General features: G+C 39.9%; 4 protein-coding genes across 6 annotated transcripts in view; 1 reads left to right on the top strand and 3 right to left on the bottom strand.

Moving 5' to 3' along the window:
- Positions 1 to 5,563, top strand: part of cntnap2a (contactin associated protein 2a) — a 384,317-nt gene extending 378,754 nt beyond the window's left edge. For all 3 annotated transcript variants that reach the window (XM_065471641.1, XM_063483821.2, XM_063483822.1), the window contains 2 exons: positions 2,105 to 2,176; positions 3,164 to 5,563. In XM_065471641.1, coding sequence (XP_065327713.1) covers positions 2,105 to 2,176; positions 3,164 to 3,363 — 272 coding nt within the window. In that variant the 3' untranslated portion in view covers positions 3,364 to 5,563. The remainder of the gene's footprint in view (positions 1 to 2,104; positions 2,177 to 3,163) is intronic.
- Positions 5,564 to 6,634: 1,071 nt separating this feature from the next.
- On the bottom strand, positions 6,635 to 8,153 carry LOC134634425 (lipocalin-like). The gene is made up of 6 exons (XM_063483618.1): positions 7,997 to 8,153; positions 7,694 to 7,833; positions 7,493 to 7,572; positions 7,294 to 7,407; positions 7,100 to 7,201; positions 6,635 to 7,016 (listed from the first exon to the last, which is right to left on the bottom strand). Exons 1-6 carry the CDS (start codon positions 8,090 to 8,092, stop codon positions 6,997 to 6,999), a joined length of 552 nt encoding a protein of 183 aa, XP_063339688.1. The 5' UTR covers positions 8,093 to 8,153; the 3' UTR covers positions 6,635 to 6,996.
- Positions 8,154 to 9,269: 1,116 nt separating this feature from the next.
- c8g (complement component 8, gamma polypeptide) lies at positions 9,270 to 13,729 on the bottom strand. Its single transcript, XM_063484363.1, has 7 exons — positions 13,547 to 13,729; positions 12,431 to 12,576; positions 11,846 to 11,916; positions 11,662 to 11,769; positions 11,443 to 11,547; positions 11,075 to 11,110; positions 9,270 to 9,371 (listed from the first exon to the last, which is right to left on the bottom strand). Exons 1-7 carry the CDS (start codon positions 13,727 to 13,729, stop codon positions 9,352 to 9,354), a joined length of 669 nt encoding a protein of 222 aa, XP_063340433.1. The 3' UTR covers positions 9,270 to 9,351.
- A 455-nt stretch (positions 13,730 to 14,184) lies between these two features.
- On the bottom strand, positions 14,185 to 16,535 carry msrb2 (methionine sulfoxide reductase B2). Its single transcript, XM_063484249.1, has 5 exons — positions 16,335 to 16,535; positions 15,789 to 15,886; positions 15,293 to 15,369; positions 14,975 to 15,122; positions 14,185 to 14,825 (listed from the first exon to the last, which is right to left on the bottom strand). The coding sequence occupies exons 1-5, from the start codon at positions 16,447 to 16,449 to the stop codon at positions 14,694 to 14,696; spliced, it is 570 nt and encodes a 189-aa protein (XP_063340319.1). The 5' UTR covers positions 16,450 to 16,535; the 3' UTR covers positions 14,185 to 14,693.
- Between the last annotated feature and the right edge of the window lie 1,158 nt (positions 16,536 to 17,693).

The following is a 17,693-nucleotide window of genomic DNA, read 5'->3' as shown; positions in this document are numbered from 1 at the left end:
GCATAAAATGAATGCTCACAGATGTGGTCCCTCTTTAGCTGTTGTTTGATGTATAGCAGGTGGTACATTCTCTAATTACAGCTGAATTATTATTATAATCTCGCTACCTCTAGTAGAGGCTCTGGTAACTTTTCCACTAAAATTCAGTTTTAACATGATGAACTCACCCAATCACAGTGGAGCGAGTCCATGTAAGGAGCTTATAAGCAAACTTAAATTAAAAGAAAAAAATTGAAAGCTTAAAATATTGTATTTTTGAAGTGTGACCGGGTCACACCGTAAAAAGGCTGATGGGGTTTTGCCGTCACCCTGCCAGGCGGGTGGCGTGGATACCCAATTATACGAATGCGATAACTTGAGAACCAATCGTCGTAGTATTTTTTAAAATCTACTACAATTCTTGGACAAGTTCAAATCTTACTGACCTCGACCTTGAGATCAACGTCAGAGGTTAACATATCTGAAAATCACCTGGGATTTTCACATTTATACCATAGATGCATCTACTAGGAGGCTGAGAGGTAGCACTGGTGGTCACCAATGATCACTGGACACTGTACATGTAAATACATATTAGCCACCTAGCTTAATTGTTTTTTGCATAGAAGGACCCTGGAATGTACTTCATACCTTCCTTGCTTACTAGTGACTTCTTGACGTTAAATATAGTATCTCGTCCTGCTGGCATGCATGTCGATTTCACGCTTTGGACAGCCAAAGCGTGGATTAGCATGTTTATTCTATATGAGCAAAAAAATAATAGAGTAGAGAAAAATTCTAGCTGTATTTTCTGGCCTATTGTTTAATTTGCCTGAAACTATGTAGGTTCAAATTACGGTATTGATTTAGATTGGGCCTTAACCCCTTTCTTTCCGTTTTCTTTTTCTATTTCTCCACTGACATCTACTGACTTTCCCCCACCTGGCCCTCACCTCCTGTCCACTCCAGCGTAATACCCACTCTGATAATAATGTGAATAATAAAATAAAATAATGCAACAAAACAAAAAGAATAACAAGAGGCACCTACAGAGACACTGTAGTGGTCGTCTTGGCAAAATAAATGTGTTTGGCACAACAAAGCATTCAGGCCACGATTCTGCTTGCTAAAACTGCCGGAGAGGATTTAAAAAGATATGTTCTTAACATGATAACACCAAGTTATTTCCGTTCATGTACAATCTGAAGTTCTTCTCCTTTTAGTAAGCCGTTTGATGAACCTAACTACTGTCCTGCTTTATATTTCACTCCTTTTCTGCCCTCACAGCATCACCCTTTGATTCTTACTCATGCTTGGGACTTCCCAGGAGAACTATGGGCAGTACAGCCTGCATTACAAATAGCTGATGGGCTCATAGCAGGGTGATGTTTTTCCTGTGTTAAAATATGCATATTGAGGTTGTGTTTGCACAGAACTGCTCCATTATGGAAGCCTGCAGAGAGTTGGCAGCTCTCTGCTGAGAGAAGTTATTGGCAATTTCAGCAATGTCATTTTACTTCTTTCTTTTATTACACACCACACCCTCCACTCATCTCAACTCCTTTCATATCCACTCATTGTACATCCAGGGAATATCACTGCAATTAAATGGTGGCAGCAGGCGTGTAAACTGCTTGAGCTCGCTGAATGATTAATGAAAACCATGAAATGCATGAGACGGTGTAGTAATATATTTCTTTATCTATCAGTAGTAATTTTATATGCATCTAGCTGACCCCCTATGAGCATGCATTTTGGTGATAGCAGGAAGGAAAAACTCCCTTTAACAGGAAGAAACCTCGAGCAGAACGAGGCTCATGGTTAGGGTTGAGGGAAGGAAGACAGGACAAAGACACGCTGTGAAAGCGAGCCAGAGATGAATACAGAGCATTCTGCTTTTGCTTTAGTACAGAAAATAAAAATCCTGTCATTATTAATTAGCAAACGTTCTCCAACTAATCGTTCCTTTTGACTTTTAACTACTGAAAAACATCAGAGACTCCATTATGCTCTGTGTTGATAGAGATCGCACGTATATAAAAGGCACTTTCCTGATCTGCTGGGCATTTCTATGTGCACTGTTGTTTCAGCTTGTTTTTGTGTCTTTCTCTCATTCTTTGTTTAGATGCAGTGTTCCCCTTTAATGAGGAGAGAGTGATTCCCGATGGAGTCAACAGGGACTCTGCCATCATTGGAGGTACAAAGTGCCATTATCATATCATCAAGTTAAAAGTGCTTAAAGGTGGTTGTTTTTTTTAATTGCTAATTGATTTTCCACATTTAAGAGGTCTTTAAAGTTTTCAGTGAGTTTATTAATAATTTATTATATAGTTCTAATTATAGCCTAAGTACTCTCTATCTGACAGTCAAACTCTAATAAATGGAACGGAGAGCAACTCTGGGTTCAGTATCTTGCTGTAGCTTGCTTGGCATGCAGACTGGAGCATAGTGGGTGACCTTCTCTGCCTCCTGAGCTACAGCCACATGGTTGGCATTTATGTAGCACCTTTTGGTCTTCACTAGCTTTTACTTTGGGAGGGGTAAGTGTCTTGCCCAAAAACATTTGAGCAGGGTTTTATCGCTTGGGACGGCTGTGGTTCAGGAGGTAGAATGGGGCGATCCCTGGGTACTCTAGTCTGCAGGTCAAAGTTTCTTTGGGCAAGATACTGAACCCCAAGCTGCCACCTGATGCATCTGCTGGAGTGTGTAAATGTTGGACAAGGAGTTTTGGTATAAAAAAAAGCACTTGTATAAATGTGTGTGTGATTGGGTGAATGAGGCTTGTAGAAGAAATTGCCTTGAGTGCTAAGTGCCCCATTTACTATTTATTTGCTCTCTGTGCTTCACACATTACAATAACCTGTGGTTGTGATGGATCGTGACCCGGATGAGCTGCTACATCACAGACATTCTGATCATAGTTAACTATTAAAAACGTCTGCTTTATACTTTTCGAGTGACAGTCAAATTCCTTCTTTCTGTCCAAAAACTACCAAAAACAGACTGGTTTCTAATTACATTACAAACATTGCATTACATATATTTTAATTACATTAATCTCCCAGTTGAGAAGGCAGAACCAAGCTGTGTTTGCCTTTGCTTAGACATTGACTCAAATGAGGAATTTCATGGTCGGAGCAGGTTGGTAGCAGTATTTGAAAAAACCTCTCTGTCTCTACTGCAGGTATTATCGCAGTGGTGATCTTCACCATCTTATGCACCCTGGTGTTCCTGATCCGCTACATGTTCCGTCACAAAGGCACTTACCACACCAACGAGGCAAAGGGCAGCGGGGAGTCAGCCGCGGAATCAGCGGATACGGCCATCATCGGCACCGACAACCCAGAAACCATTGACGAATCAAAGAAGGAATGGTTCATCTAACAGCCAATCAGAAAGAACTCTGAGAGAGGGAAAGCAATGTTTCAGATCATCCGATGCCACAGAGATAGAGGTGGTTTAAGTCAAGGCCAATCACAGAATGGACAGAGGATTGGCTATTCAAAAGGACAATAATCTCCCAGGGAAGGTTGGGAAAATGGGGAAGACTGTACAGAAATCCTTTTGTTTTGTTCTTTTTTTTATATATCCAGAGTATTAGAAAGAGAAGGAAGGGACACTTATTCAACTGAGCACAGCTGTAAGAGACTGTACATGTATATACTAACCGGCTTGTCCTTCTTTGTATCGTGCTTGGGAGTTTTCAGGAGTCCTTTGAATACTGTATATGACAAATAATTATACTTACTGGGTCGTGTGATAGCAAAGGTTTATTGCCAGTCCCTGTTGCGTTTTGATTTTATATTTTAACAAAAATCTTATATCAAAAATGATCAAATCGACATGCCAAACCTTTGTTTTTGTTTTATTCTTTCTTTTTTCTTCTTCTTCTTTGTATTTTTTATTGTTGCAAACTGCGGATGCACCAGTTTGTCACATAACTCATGTCGTGGTAATATAGAACTGAATATGGATGCCAAAAGTCACCTTGTAAATACGATATTATTTTCTCCCTTTTCTCGAAAGATTTATTTAGTGTCAGACGCATAAAGCAAATTAGAAATTTCATATCTATATGAGAGTGGCGCCACACGTCTCGTCTGTCGCATTATAAACGTGTAAAATACAGAGTTTTACGTTTAAATCTTATGACATTCGATTGTAAGGGACATTCCTTTCTGTGGAAGGGCACCGAGGGGTTTCTCAGTGCATGATGGGGAAATCATGACGCCATCATCGCCATCTTCTTCATCTTCATCATCGTCACGGCAGCTTTCTTTGGATTTGGAATGAGTGAATCTGCGAGCCTTTACTCGTGCGGGCTTCAGCATGTTTGTTTGTTTCTTTGCCAAACACTTGAGTCTTATGTCAGATTTTCATGTTCAATTTGATATTTGAGTTTTTGTTTTGTTTTGTTTTTATACATTTGAAACCAGTGTTGGGCTGTAGTTTTTAAAGCACATGCATGCGTCTGTGCGTATATTCGTAGGTGAATTAGGACAAAATGAGCTTAGAAGGGGCCGTTTGGGCATGCGCGAAGACCAGACCAAACAGCTTGACTGATGCGTACTGAGTTTTTATCGATGCACTAAACTCTAGGCATTAAGTGGGCGAAGCAGCGTGAAATGAAAAATCAATTTATATCTGAAAAACACCTGGGACGAAGTTAAGAAGATAATTGGCTTATTATTCCAGCGTGCCTTCAAGGTGCTGAGCCGTTTGGCCTTGCCTCACACTACTTATCACAAACCTGCGAGAAAAACTTGACTGCTGCTGCACGAAATCTGACTTAATAGCGTTTTCAGGTGTTTTTTTTATGTTGTATTTAAATGGTGCTGTGTTCACTTACCCAGAAAAATCTTGGTCGGAAAAAAAAACTTGTTTTGAAATTTTAAAAAAAGCCAGACTTTCCAAGTATTTGTGCAGCAGTAGCAGCTTCAACGCACAAGCTTACACCTCCCCTCACGCATGCACACAACAACATGCATGTTTGATGAAGCGTGAGTCATTTGCTCGTTTGCAAGAACAACATGTTTAGGATGAGGAGGCAGAAACGAGCGTCACCCTGCAGTGTGCAACTGCGGTCCAACATGCATTCAAATCATGTACAAGATCTATTTATGTTTATGTTATTTTTATGTTTACCTGTTTACCTTACCATGGCTTCTACAGAACGACGTGTTACAGCTGAAACCTGCTGCCAACTCTATTTTGTTGTGAAGTTGCTTTATTTTGTATGTCTGTTTGATCAAATTGCTCCCACGGCGCTCGCACAGTGAATCACGAATCGCCTCGTGATCGAGCGCTTACTGTAGATCACTTCATGTGAGACATTAGGAGCAGCTGCTGAGCTCAGCTTGCCTTCTACTGAGGCCTCAAAGAAGAATTCATCTGTTTTTACTTCGCATCCCGTAGGGCAAACAAGTGCCTCTACCGATGCTTTGTTGTTTTTGGATTTTGATTTTCAGACTTTAAAATGCATAACTTCACCCTCGATATATGTTTTGAACTTAATTGATTATCAGCGCAGACAGGCAAAACCTTAACCCACATGTTTTGCTTTTAGTTCTCTTGAGTTCAATAAAGAGTGTTTGATCTTTAATAGCAGTTTCTTCGTCTTCTTCTTCTTGTTCAGACATTCGCCGCGTAATGATGCACATCAAAGACAGTACTAAAGATATTCAAGGAACATTTTGTGAGTTAGCCATGTAACCATTAAGAAACAGGGACTATGGAAGAATCTAACCTATTTGCTTTAGTTCGACTTATATAAGTTAAAATTATATAAAACTGATATAATACTTAATAAACGCTATGTAGTTTTTCCTTTTGAAAAGCCCGTAATGAACAAATGTGGAAGTTCCAGAAGGTCATATGCTGCCCTCTGGTGGGCAGACAGTGCACCTTCTTAGTCACCCAGATTTGCAGAGCATACACACTGATGATTAATGACAGCTGATTACCAAACTAAATAAAGTTAAAAGCTCATAGCTGATGAATTATATTCAGAATCAGTAATAAGTAATATATGAAAGTATATCAAATATAAACTTGCTGACAAAGGTACCCAAAGCAATGAGGCGCTACAAAAAAAGGACTGAAGTGTCCTTAAGACGATAAAGTTGCAGATAAATGTGCTCACTTAGGTTCAGCATGTTTGATTTTAAAGTGATGTCAGGTCTTTATATCTCTTACTCTCATCAGAAATTTAGTGCTACTCTGCTTTTCCTCAGGAGGGATTTGGCCTGCGTGCCTGGTAATTAAATAATTCTGATTACTTTGTGTTTGTTTGTCTGCCCACACCTTTGAACCGAGGCATTGTCTTGTCGTTGTTATTACTGTTGCCATGATCCAGAACTAAATAGCAATATAGCTGCCCCATAATCAGTTTGTGTTATTATAATCTTCATTTCATTATGTCTGTCGATTGAATCGCTGCCTATATCATACGCAGCCGCATATTTGCATAACTGCAACTCATCCTTAAACCCTTTGACAAGGACTGTGTCCTAATGTAATGTGGTAAAGTATCCAACACACTCTCGCATGCCTGACAGTGAGCTGATAGGGAGCAGTGTGTGTTAAAATATTCATATAGCTTCCAAAAAAAACCTTCACAGAACACACACACACATGAAATTATTGTGAAATCAGACATTTTTTAACAGCTTTATTAGCTTTGAGGTTGGAAAACAGGAAAAAAAAAAGTCTGCAAAAGAAATCAGAAGTTACAAAAGACAACTTATAATATTTCCGTGTACTTCAGTCCCTTTTTTTCTTACAAGCAGGCCTTTATTGTTCCACTCTGATGCCCCAGTTAATGTGCATGTTGACAAGTATGAGAGCTCAACTAGGATCAGGGTTGGTCTTTGGTGTGCAGCAGAAAACAGAGTGAAATGCTTGAGGTTCATTGTCCCAGGGTGTAGCTTTGTGAATCCGTCATGACTGTGGGGTGGAGAGGGGTTGGAGGAATGTGGTGGGGTGGGGGGTGCTGCTGAGATGGAAGATTTGGACTCCTCAGGCCTCAGGACACTCACCTGTAACACATATTAGAAAGGCTGGTCAGCGAAGGTCTGCCTCGCTCACAGAATCAGTTACATTGTTGATACTGTTAACTTACCATTCTTGGGCAGCATAACAATGTTCTCAGCGAGGACACCAGTCTCCAAAGAGAACTGCGAGAATTTCTCCTGCAGGACAGCGCTGGTGTCGGGAGTGCGACCTACAATAAAAAATGACGGCGCTCTTCAAGAATGAGCAAACCCTGGAGTGCATTCCTAGAAAGCTACTCTTATTTTGGTAAGACAAACTCACTGTAAAACTTGTTGAGGACCTCGGACACCCCATTCTTTGTCTTGATGGTGTGGACCAGGGCATACTCATCGTAAACGACGTCAACAATGCGCATGTCGTTGTCATTGTTCCAAGCTGGGGGGTCACAGAAATCCTGTTAAATCTAAGTATTTAAATATATGTCAGATTTTGGGGAGGTGTTAAAGGCGTCTCTACTCACTTTGGCTGTGGAAGGTGAAACGTCCAGGAGTGTCTGTTTTCTTAGCCAGGTGAGTCATTCTCCAGCAGGAGCCATCAGTACTTAAATGGGGAAAAAATGACCAGTTTATTAGATATCCTACCTAAAAAAGACAATCATTGCCATTTAATTTATTTTATTTTATTTTATTTTATTTTATTTTGAAAGCACAATTATACTCACTTCAGGTTGGAGTAAGAGAGGTCCAGATCTCCTACATCAGTAGGAGTTAAGAAAGCAGTCCCCATCTTCATGGTTGCTTTGTGGTTCACAAACCACTGAGCATTTGTAGCAAAGCCAACCATGTACCACTTGCCCGCCACCTGTAAGAAAGCAAACACTGTTTAAAACGAGGTTATCTAAACCCTACCTGCATTACTGCTTTCCCTCTGCTTTCTAAAAGTGAGGGGTTGTTTTTGTCTGTGCAACAACCCAAAGACAGACGGAAATAACTTCTTTCTTCCTTTTTAAATGTGTATTTGTTACCTTCTCCAGGTTGAAGTCTTTTACGGGCATGACATCTGCACATGCAGTCAGCACGCACACCAGGGTGGCCAGCATCCTCAGCAGTGTGCTCCTCATGGCTTCTTCTTCTTCGGCAGCAAGGAGTGATCAGGAGTGTCAAGGCGGTTTGATGGGAAGGAGCAAGTGGAGGCTTCTTATATTTGCTGCAGGGTACTGCCCTACCCCCATTCTGTCTCCTCCCCGCTCCCCCTCCCCACAATCCTGCTGTTCGCTACACCATTACAAAAACCCTCAGGCGAATCACGGCTGTTACACAACTGGCACGTGTGAATAGAGCCGGGACACAGAGGTAGAAGGGACGGGGTTTAAACATTAGTGTCCAAGCATGCCTGGCCAAAATGTCACATGTATAAAATCAATGTGTTTTCCATTTTTCTGGATATGATAAACCATTGGCATCCAGTATTTCCTGCATGGTCAGGGATTTTTAAGAACTTCATGGTGAAAAAAAAATAAAAATCATTCTCATAAATAACTTTGCCAGTGTTGCATACAGTGGCTTGATTGTTCCTTGCAGCCTCTGAGCACTGACTCACATCATTGTACTGGTTTCTTTCTTTCTTTCTTTCTTTCTTTCTTTCTTTCTTTCTTTCTTTCTTTCTTTCTTTCATAAAACCTTTGGTGCATGCAGAATTTCGGTGAGAACCTCTGAGTTTTGTAACTACCAGGGAGTTGGAACATGCACTATTGACGTGTTTAAATTTAAATATTGCATTTATGTTACAACAAATCCCCCGATGACTTTGTTTCTGTGTATTGTATCATTTGCCTGTTACATAAAGTGCTGATTAGCTGTGAATTCTTTATTTTTGCTGACATGTACCGATGACTTATCAAACCTCTCCTCTGTTATGAGACCAGACGAGCACAGACTTGTAATCAGCTGGTTATGAAACACTCACACATCCACACAAACAGGGACACACAGAGAGAGAGAGAGGTGCTGGTTGGAGCGAGGGGAAGTGGTAAGAGGCACTTTTGGTGAGTTTTGTAACCACCCTTGTGACATCTGGGCCTTATTATCTCCATTCCTGGCCCCCTCATCCAATTTTTGGATCCTCAAGCACAAAACAAAAACACGCATTCGCCTCTCAATGGTAAATCTCGGGATAAAAAAAGACATGTTGACACTTCCATCTCACCACAGGATTAGCAAACAGCAAATAAGGACAATTAAAAGCATTCAACAACAGCTTGATTTGACTCTTATGTCCTTTTATTCAATGTGTGGCTGAGGACATTTAATGTTAGGGCCCTAATTCAGTCTTTGGTGAATTCAAAAGCGTTGCTCTCCATCGTCCCTCAGCTCCGCCTCTTCAGCATGTGGGAACACAATCTGTTAAACAAGGAATGCCAGGTTAAATTACAGAGAAACCGTGCTGATGTTTTTCAGCAGGCAGTGGAAGTTAGATAACGTGTTGACAACGTTTTAAAAACTGACTGCAGGAGCACAGCCTGCAGGAACAAAAGTCAGCACTGTTTCTGAGAGGGTCTGGCTCACTTTTCTTTTTCTTTTTTTTCCCCAAGTGATACATGATGCCATTTAAAAAAAAAACTGTCATACTGTTATTCAACAGTGGGTCTCCCGCTTAGAAATACTTTGTGATATCTTCCTACTTATAGCTGTCGAATCTTTTTTGTACAAAATATGCAGGATGATCAAAAAGTGCATTTTGACTCCGTTTTGAATGGTCACTTCACCACATAGGTTGGTCAAAACTAGTAGAATCACATGACATGTACCATTTTACCCACATGTTTGATACCATGCTCTAGCCATGATTATAACTTGCTTTGACCAGCTGCATATCCCACATGATGTGAAGAATCTTTATGCTTCTGTTAATCTACATTATAGACATTTAACTGGTGATATTTTGCCATTTAACCCATTTGTCTCATAAAATAAAAGCGCTTCTGAGCAAAAACAAGATTTTGACTTTAGAGTATGCAAAACTGATTTAGTTGCAGTTTTTAACAGAGCTCGAATGTGTATTTTAGCATTGAAAATGTCACATCTGTCTGCTGTACTTAAGAAATTATGAGGGATCAAAAATGTCAAACTCAGTTTCAGGTTGCATGACCTCATTAAATTTCCCAAAGTTACTGTACACAAAAATCACGTGATTCTGAGGAGGTCAGTAGGGAGGTACTCACCGAGTGAGCAAGTACTGTTATCACATGGTAATTTTAGCTTTCACAACATTTTTCAAGAATCCTCATCAGCTATTCAAATCAAATCACACTGCAGGAGACGAGAGCTTTAGCCTAAACTAAATGTACACTGTTGCTGTGCTTCAGCATTTAATAGATTTAAACTGTTCATTTATTTAAATTAAACATTGTACATATTAACATTTAAGTTACTGCCCAAAGGGGATCTGAATTATTCTCCTCATTTTGTTTTACACACTGGTTATTGCCTTTGGCTTAATTACATTTTTTAAGTCAATAACTAGTTTTTTTCATAACATAGATAATACAAAGAAAACTATAAAGAACATATTAACCAGGTAACACAAAGAGATCGAGATGAGTGTGTTTTTTTCCTCCAGTAACATGTGAGGAAAAAGTGCCGTGAGCCACAATCACAGCGCAAAGCTGCAGCTGATTTGGGGTGCCACTAATTCTTGTTTGCAGTTCTTTATGTAAAGCATGTTGTTAAGAAAAAATCTGCATAAATACAATTTGTTAATATTATTTATTATATTGCACTGAATCAGTGAAGCTTCTTACAGTACATGGGAGAAAATGCTAGGAAATAAGTCATGAGCGCTTTGCCAGGGAAATGCAATGCAATTACTCGTGGATGTACTTGTCAGCACTAGGCCTGCATACTACACCAGTAAGTAAAAACCTGAAAAAAGTTTGGCTCAGTGGCATTTCACACGTTTATCTTGTTTCTGTCTGGCCATTTTGTTTGTGACAAATCTAAACATTATCACCCTTTCTTTTTAGGGGATCGGTTTTATGTACATACGTCACTTAAGTTAATACTTTTAAAAAATGTTTAAAATGAAAAAACAGCATGTAACTTACTGATCACATGATCTCGATCCACATCACCGCAGTGACCTGGAAAGCAAAAATAAATTCACATGCCATTATTTAGCCCTCTGGGGAGCTTTTACTATATAGGAACATATGGCTGGTAGTAGTGTGACTTACTCTGACCAGTCATTTACTACATATGTAGTGTGTTGTTGTGTTATTTTGTAATGCACTGTGTTCAGAAAATATTTGGATTGTGTTCTCAAACGTAACACGGTATATTCATTTGGTTAATCTAGCTATCAGAGATCCAGAGCTTGTCTAGCTATGCAGTCATCACGTGTTTCAAAATGCCAGCTTATATGAAATAAGATTGCTATTAGTATTCTGTATGATAAGTGTAAAATTAGCCATACTGTAGGTGGGGAAGGGGAAGTGGTAGGCCCGCTGCAAATTCTGTTTTGCAGCAAGCTCTTCAAACTTGGTTAGCAGCGGCTCTGACAGATTGTCCACAGACTTCCCTGAAAACACAGCACAACACAAAAACCCTTTAACATATTTACCAAAGTAATAAAGCATCAACAATGCTGTGCTGCTCAATATAAAGTACCTAAAAAAGTAGGGGAGGAACCTACCATAGAGTTTCATTGTGATCTTGCCCTGTTTCTGGTAGTACATGATGGCATAGGAATTGTAGTCTGTATCCCCAATCACTATCTCAATATTCTGCTCAGGGCGAGATCCTGGTATAAAGAGAACAGAGAGCAAAGTACACAAAGGATCCTGCTTTATTCTGGGACACTAAGAAAAAAAACTGACCTTTCAGTGTCAGTCTTCCTGGGACTGATGTTAGATGATAGACTTGTAATATCTCCCAACACTGGTGATTACTGAGAAGAGAAGAGAAGAGAAGAGAAGAGAAGAGAAGAGAAGAGAAGAGAAGAGAAGAGAAGAGAAGAGAAGAGAAGAGAAGAGAAGAGAAGAGAAGAGAAGAGAAGAGAAGACTTTGTACTTTTCAGACAGTGCATGCCAAATTAATCAATAAAACTTGTTTTTTCTCTGTTGAGGCCAGAAAGATTTCATAGCACTCATACAACAGCAAAAGCTTTCGTAGAATGCTCTCCAAAAACAACACAAGCCACATTTTTTCCATTTAAATGGGATATTATACTTCTAGGTCAGTTTGGCCAAAAAAGAGTTAGCAGAAAAGCTGACGCATTTAAGTGTTCTACCTCATTCTTCCTGTTTTTGAAGATGCATAAATAACATTAAACACATGGCAAGGAATAATATCAGTAAGAATGGAATGAGGGATTCAAGACATTGGCTCCCTCTGCTGCCAAAAAAATAGAAAGAAAGCAAAGAACATACAGAAGAATCAGGAACATGTGCAGCTGTACTCACTGCCTTGTTTTGGTGCTAACAGACAGCATTTCATTAGAGGTAGCGGTACGAGTAATGGTGATTACTGTTGGCTCCACCTTGGTCCCGTGATTTATCAGGTAAGAGCATTTGGAGGCAGTATTAAGCAGGTACCATGTTCCCAGCATCTAGAACACACGCAATCAGAGAAAGGAAAAAAAATAGATTTCAAAATATCTCAAAATCAATCAATTTGTCATAGAAAAATGTCTTATCGGATTATTCTAATTCATCCCATCCCACTGAAATCAAAATTCCAGAAACGTTCCCGTTATCAAAACAAAACATTTCTTTTAAATGCCCTGCTCTATCACCTTCATATCCGTTCACCTGCACAGAAAAATTCCCTCATTGCCTCAAACACAATATTGACACAATTATGCAAGTTTGCCTGCATCAGCATCCCCCACAGTAATCCATAAAAATCAAAGCTTTCACGGTGATCGAAAGTTTGAAGAATAAAGGCTTCTCAGAACTGGCCTTTGACGTGTTCAAGTCTCTGAATACTTTACTTCGACTCCACATAGAATATAAGGACAAAAACATGTTGGATTATTCTTAGACCAGTGGGACAGAGCGCTTTTGTGTGTGTGTGTGTGTGTGTGTGTGTGTGTGTGTGTGTGTGTGTGTGTGTGTGTGTGTGTGTGTGTGTGTGTGTGTGTGTGTGTGTGTGTGTCATGATCTAATCAAAGCAATAAAATAGCTTTCTGGCTATTTTCTTATGTTTATATTGACTCATCCACCATTAAGTTACTTTCACATAGTTTCCACAGATTCTTCTGCAGTCCTATTTGTATATCATACTGTGACACGGTACAACAATAAAAAAAAAACAGTGTTCAGAGGTAAAATAACAGCACACAGAGCTATCTGCTGTGTTGGCGATGTCTGCAACTGCCTGGAAACAGTCGGTCTCTTGGCAGTGCAGCTTTTTCATGAATCTCACTGTCTTCAGCAGGTTAAAAAGATTAACTAAAAAAAGAAAAAGATCAAGTACTGCTGATGTTATTTGGTACTATATAAATTGAACTGAATTGAGCAGCCAGGGCCCAATGCAGCAGTAAAGAAAATATTCTGCTTCTTTATCTTATTTCTTACCCTTTCTACGTCTATGTCTTGTTCGGGTTGGGTCAGGTCAATAGGTGTGATCTTTGGCTTCTTGGGAGGTCGTCTCTGGGGTCGGGGTCGACTCTTAGCTCCACCTACAGCCTCAGCAGAATCCCAGAGGTACACGCACATCAACATCACCACTGCAAGTGTGCAACGCCATAGTCCAGCCATTGTATCGCTGACAGGTAAGAATCTGTGTTCTTGCTCTACGCCCCCCTTTTAATTTTCTTTTTATAAATCCTTGTTTTTGTTTTATAGGTTTTCTGTCCACCCTGCTCTGTTTCTCCCTTCAGCTGTTCTCTTTCTGCTTTACTCAACTTGCACCACATATACCCAGAAGATATGGATCAACAAACAGAGACCCAGAGACAAACAGTGTGAAACAGAGGATGGCCTGCTGAGTTAAATATTAACTTCATGGTAGAGATGAGGCCATACTAAAGTGCTGTGGTGTGCACTTCTGAACAACAGGAGGCGGCAATAAATTACGGGCAAACATCGGGGGTCATCGCAGCACAGCGCCGGATTTAGACGTGCATTTATTGGGAAAAAAAAAAGGATCGGTCATGTTTGCGTGATTGCCATCAAAGACTTCAACTTCAGATTACAAACCAAAAACACAGCAATGTTTTTGCAATCCTGCAGAACAACACAAACATCAACCCACATTTTTGACTGTTTTTTTCCAGATATGAAAATATGCTAAACATTACAATGCTGTTAAAAACACTTTTTTTTTAAATGTGGCATTAATGGGTTCCCATATCCTACACATATTTTCCAAGTGGCTCATATGAGAAGACCTTCATTCAGATGACAGTTAAGGCAAAATACTTAACAAACATTAGTAAACAGTAAAAACACCAGTGACCAGGAGAGAACACAAAAAAGATTATTGGAGCAGAAAAATTATTTACTGTGAGTCCTGTAGTCCTGTCCTGTGTAGACATCTCTCCAGTCCATATATCCATTAATATATGCAATATAAAACTGGTTTCAATTCACTTCCACTTTAACCCACAATTCATCCCACTGCACATCACATAGCTTTTCACTTTAAAAAAAAAAACCCACAAAAAACAAAAGGGAAGTTCTTTAAACTGGTCCTGTTTTTTTAATGTTTTGATTAAGTCCATCAGTTACACTCATCCTCATCAGGTTTGTCGTTTTCTCTGGTTTTAAATGTGAGGGCAACACTGTTGATGCAGAAGCGCTGTCCTGTTGGGTCTGGTCCATCATCAAACACGTGGCCAAGGTGGGCATCGCACTGTGTGACCCAGATACACAAACACAAAAAAGTCAGAAGTTTGTGCACATTTTTTTACTTTAATCTCTGCTTTATAGCACAAACAACAACAAGTATCACAGCTAAACTGAATGAAACCTTGGCTTCTTTTGGTTCCTAGCACAACTCACATTTTTACAAAGGACTTCTGTCCCAGGGCTGCCCAGGCTGTTGTCAGGGCGCCGAATGATGGAGGTGTGGCTTTCATCACCCTCCCATGTCCCGTGAGCCTCATTGAATGCTGGCCAGCCTGTCCCGGAGTTGTACTTAGCCTCGGAGCTATGAAAAGAGGAAGGAAGAATTTAGTAAACATCTGCTGATTTTTTTTAAAAATGAGCAAACAGCAAAATCATCTTATACCAGTAAGCCCTCATTTTTCAGAGTTTTAATAAAAGATTATGGTCCAGTTCAGAAAATGTGCATACCCCTTTATTGGTTAGATGTATTACCTGAAGAGTGGAGCATCACAGCAGACACAGTGATACATCCCCATTTCAAAATGATTCAGGTAGATCCCACTAAAGGGCTGAGAACATCCACAAATACACACACACACCAGATCACAATGTAAGGAGCAGAAATACAGCTCATTTTACTACCTGTGTGTTCTTCAGCACCCTGGTTTTGCAAGTGCAATACAATGACTTGTCCTTAGTCCTGTTATAACGAGCTGAAATATCTCTGCGTTTCATTTTTCGGGCTGTATTTAATTCATAATGTAGTAAAAGTGTGTCGTTGTGATACAGTGCAGATCAAAGTCCACCTGAGAATGTGCTGCTGTTGACGAGATAATGTATGTCACTCTGAGAAAGTAAGATAAGTGCTGGTGTGCTTATGTGCACGTGTAACCTTCCACTTATTAATTCTGAACACAAAGCTTCTTTGGCATTAGGTTACATAATAATTATATATATTTTTTTTGTTTTTTTCATACACTGGACTCACCTCCTCAGTTCCTTTCTCTCTAGTGACTACATACTGCTCTGGGGTCAGTTTTTTATGCCAGTCTGTAGTCTCACTGTAACGTGTGAGGGACTGCAGGCCTGCACAGAGCAAAGGTCACACATTTCAGATATGCATATTTAAAACAAACCGCATGTTTTGTGCGTGTGTGTGTGTGTGTGTGTGTGTGTGTGTGAGAGAGAGAGAGAGAGAGAGAGAGAGAGACAGTGAATCATTAAAACCACATTTGTGGCAGAGTTTCCTGTAATTCATGCATTTTCTTATCTGATCACATTACCATTAATAATACAGACTCTGAAAACTTTAAAGCTGAGAAAATGAGGCTGCCTGGAAATATATTCTTAAAGAATAACTAAGACTAAAATATAAACATCCTAATCTCAAAGAATTTCCACTTAACTTCTGAAATACTCTTTCAAACAGAGATGTAGAACCTCTAATAGTAAACATTCGTGCATGGTGGTGCAGGTGCAGGGAGCTGTAGCTCAAGTACAGCGCTGATATAAATCAGAAGTTCGCTCACGGTACCTTGAGATGTGGACACGGGACGGATTATGCCGGGGATCCTCCTCGGTAACTCTGCAGCTCTGGCTGTGGCGTGTTGAGAGGCAACAGCGACAATCCGGCGGACGAAACGAGACATGTTTGCTCCAGTGGAGTCAAGTGCGACTAAAGTCAAGTGCAGCTTTCAGTGGAGCCAAACGAACTTGCCCCATCGAGATTTTTCACGCCGCGGCGAGTTTGGGCTGGTCCTCGCTCGGCTTATCCGGGCTGTTAGCGGGGTTACACGGTCACAAAACACAACTGAAGCTACAAAGGTCAAAGTTGATGGAGTTCAGTCGTATTTTATTGCCAGCACTGTGCAAATAGCGCAGTAAGCGCTGCTGAATGGGAGTCTGCATATGGATCAAAAAATTAAAATTAAAAATCTAAGATTAGATTTTATATTTTTTTTAAGACTGATACCGAGATATTCGTTGATTTAAAAATATGACATTCAAATAGGTAAGCCATATTTATTTATTTATTTAATTAATTCTTTTAGAGACATGAAACATGAAAGGATTTCTCTAGCATTTGTTATTTATTTAACCTGCTCCTGTATGCTTTGCTTTAGTTAATAGCTAATATTGGCTATTTGCCAGTCTATTACACAAAATCCATATACACATGTATATAAAATCTCCACCTCATCCCCTGAGAGGTGGTATAAATACAATCCTCAGGCTCGGGTCCACTTAAGGGTACTGTGAAGGTTCTGCACAATATCGTGGTTGCTCCTGGGACTGCACTCTTCGGCACAAAGACCTCTGATGTTGTGCTTGGAATCTGTTGGAGCTACTCTTCCGGTTTGGGGATTACAACACTTAGTGTTTCCATTTCCACTGTGACTACTTTAGCCTTTTCATTTCACATCTGCTCCAGTTGTTCCTTCAGCCTTAGTTTGTGATGTCAGTTGTGTCATTTCTTCCTAGTACTGGTGTCCGCTGGGATTGCCACATCTATCTGCTGTTCACAACCATCTTTGCAGATGTCTATTTGAATACTAATTGTTATTGTTATTATTATTATTATTAATAATAATAATAAACCTGTTCAACTGTTCCTTAAGGCAAAAATCTAATGAGTTCTCAGATGGTAGCTACTCAGCGCATTTATACATGATCAAAACAACCTGCTGAAGTTCAAATTGAGCATAAGAAAGAAAAGAAGAAATGTGATTTAAGTGCCTAAATCTTGCCCTAGTTGTTGGTGCCAGATGGGCTGGTATGAGTATTTCAGAAACTGCTGATCTACTGGGACTTTCCCCGAAAACCATCTCTAGTGTTTACAGACAACAGCACGAACAAAGAAAATATCCAGTGTGCAGCAGTTCTCTGGGTGAAA

The sequence above is a fragment of the Pelmatolapia mariae genome, linkage group LG9 (assembly GCF_036321145.2).
Source record: "Pelmatolapia mariae isolate MD_Pm_ZW linkage group LG9, Pm_UMD_F_2, whole genome shotgun sequence".
Lineage (NCBI taxonomy): Eukaryota > Metazoa > Chordata > Actinopteri > Cichliformes > Cichlidae > Pelmatolapia > Pelmatolapia mariae.
Note: the sequence above shows the minus strand (reverse complement) of the source record. Positions and strands in the feature narration are given on the sequence as shown.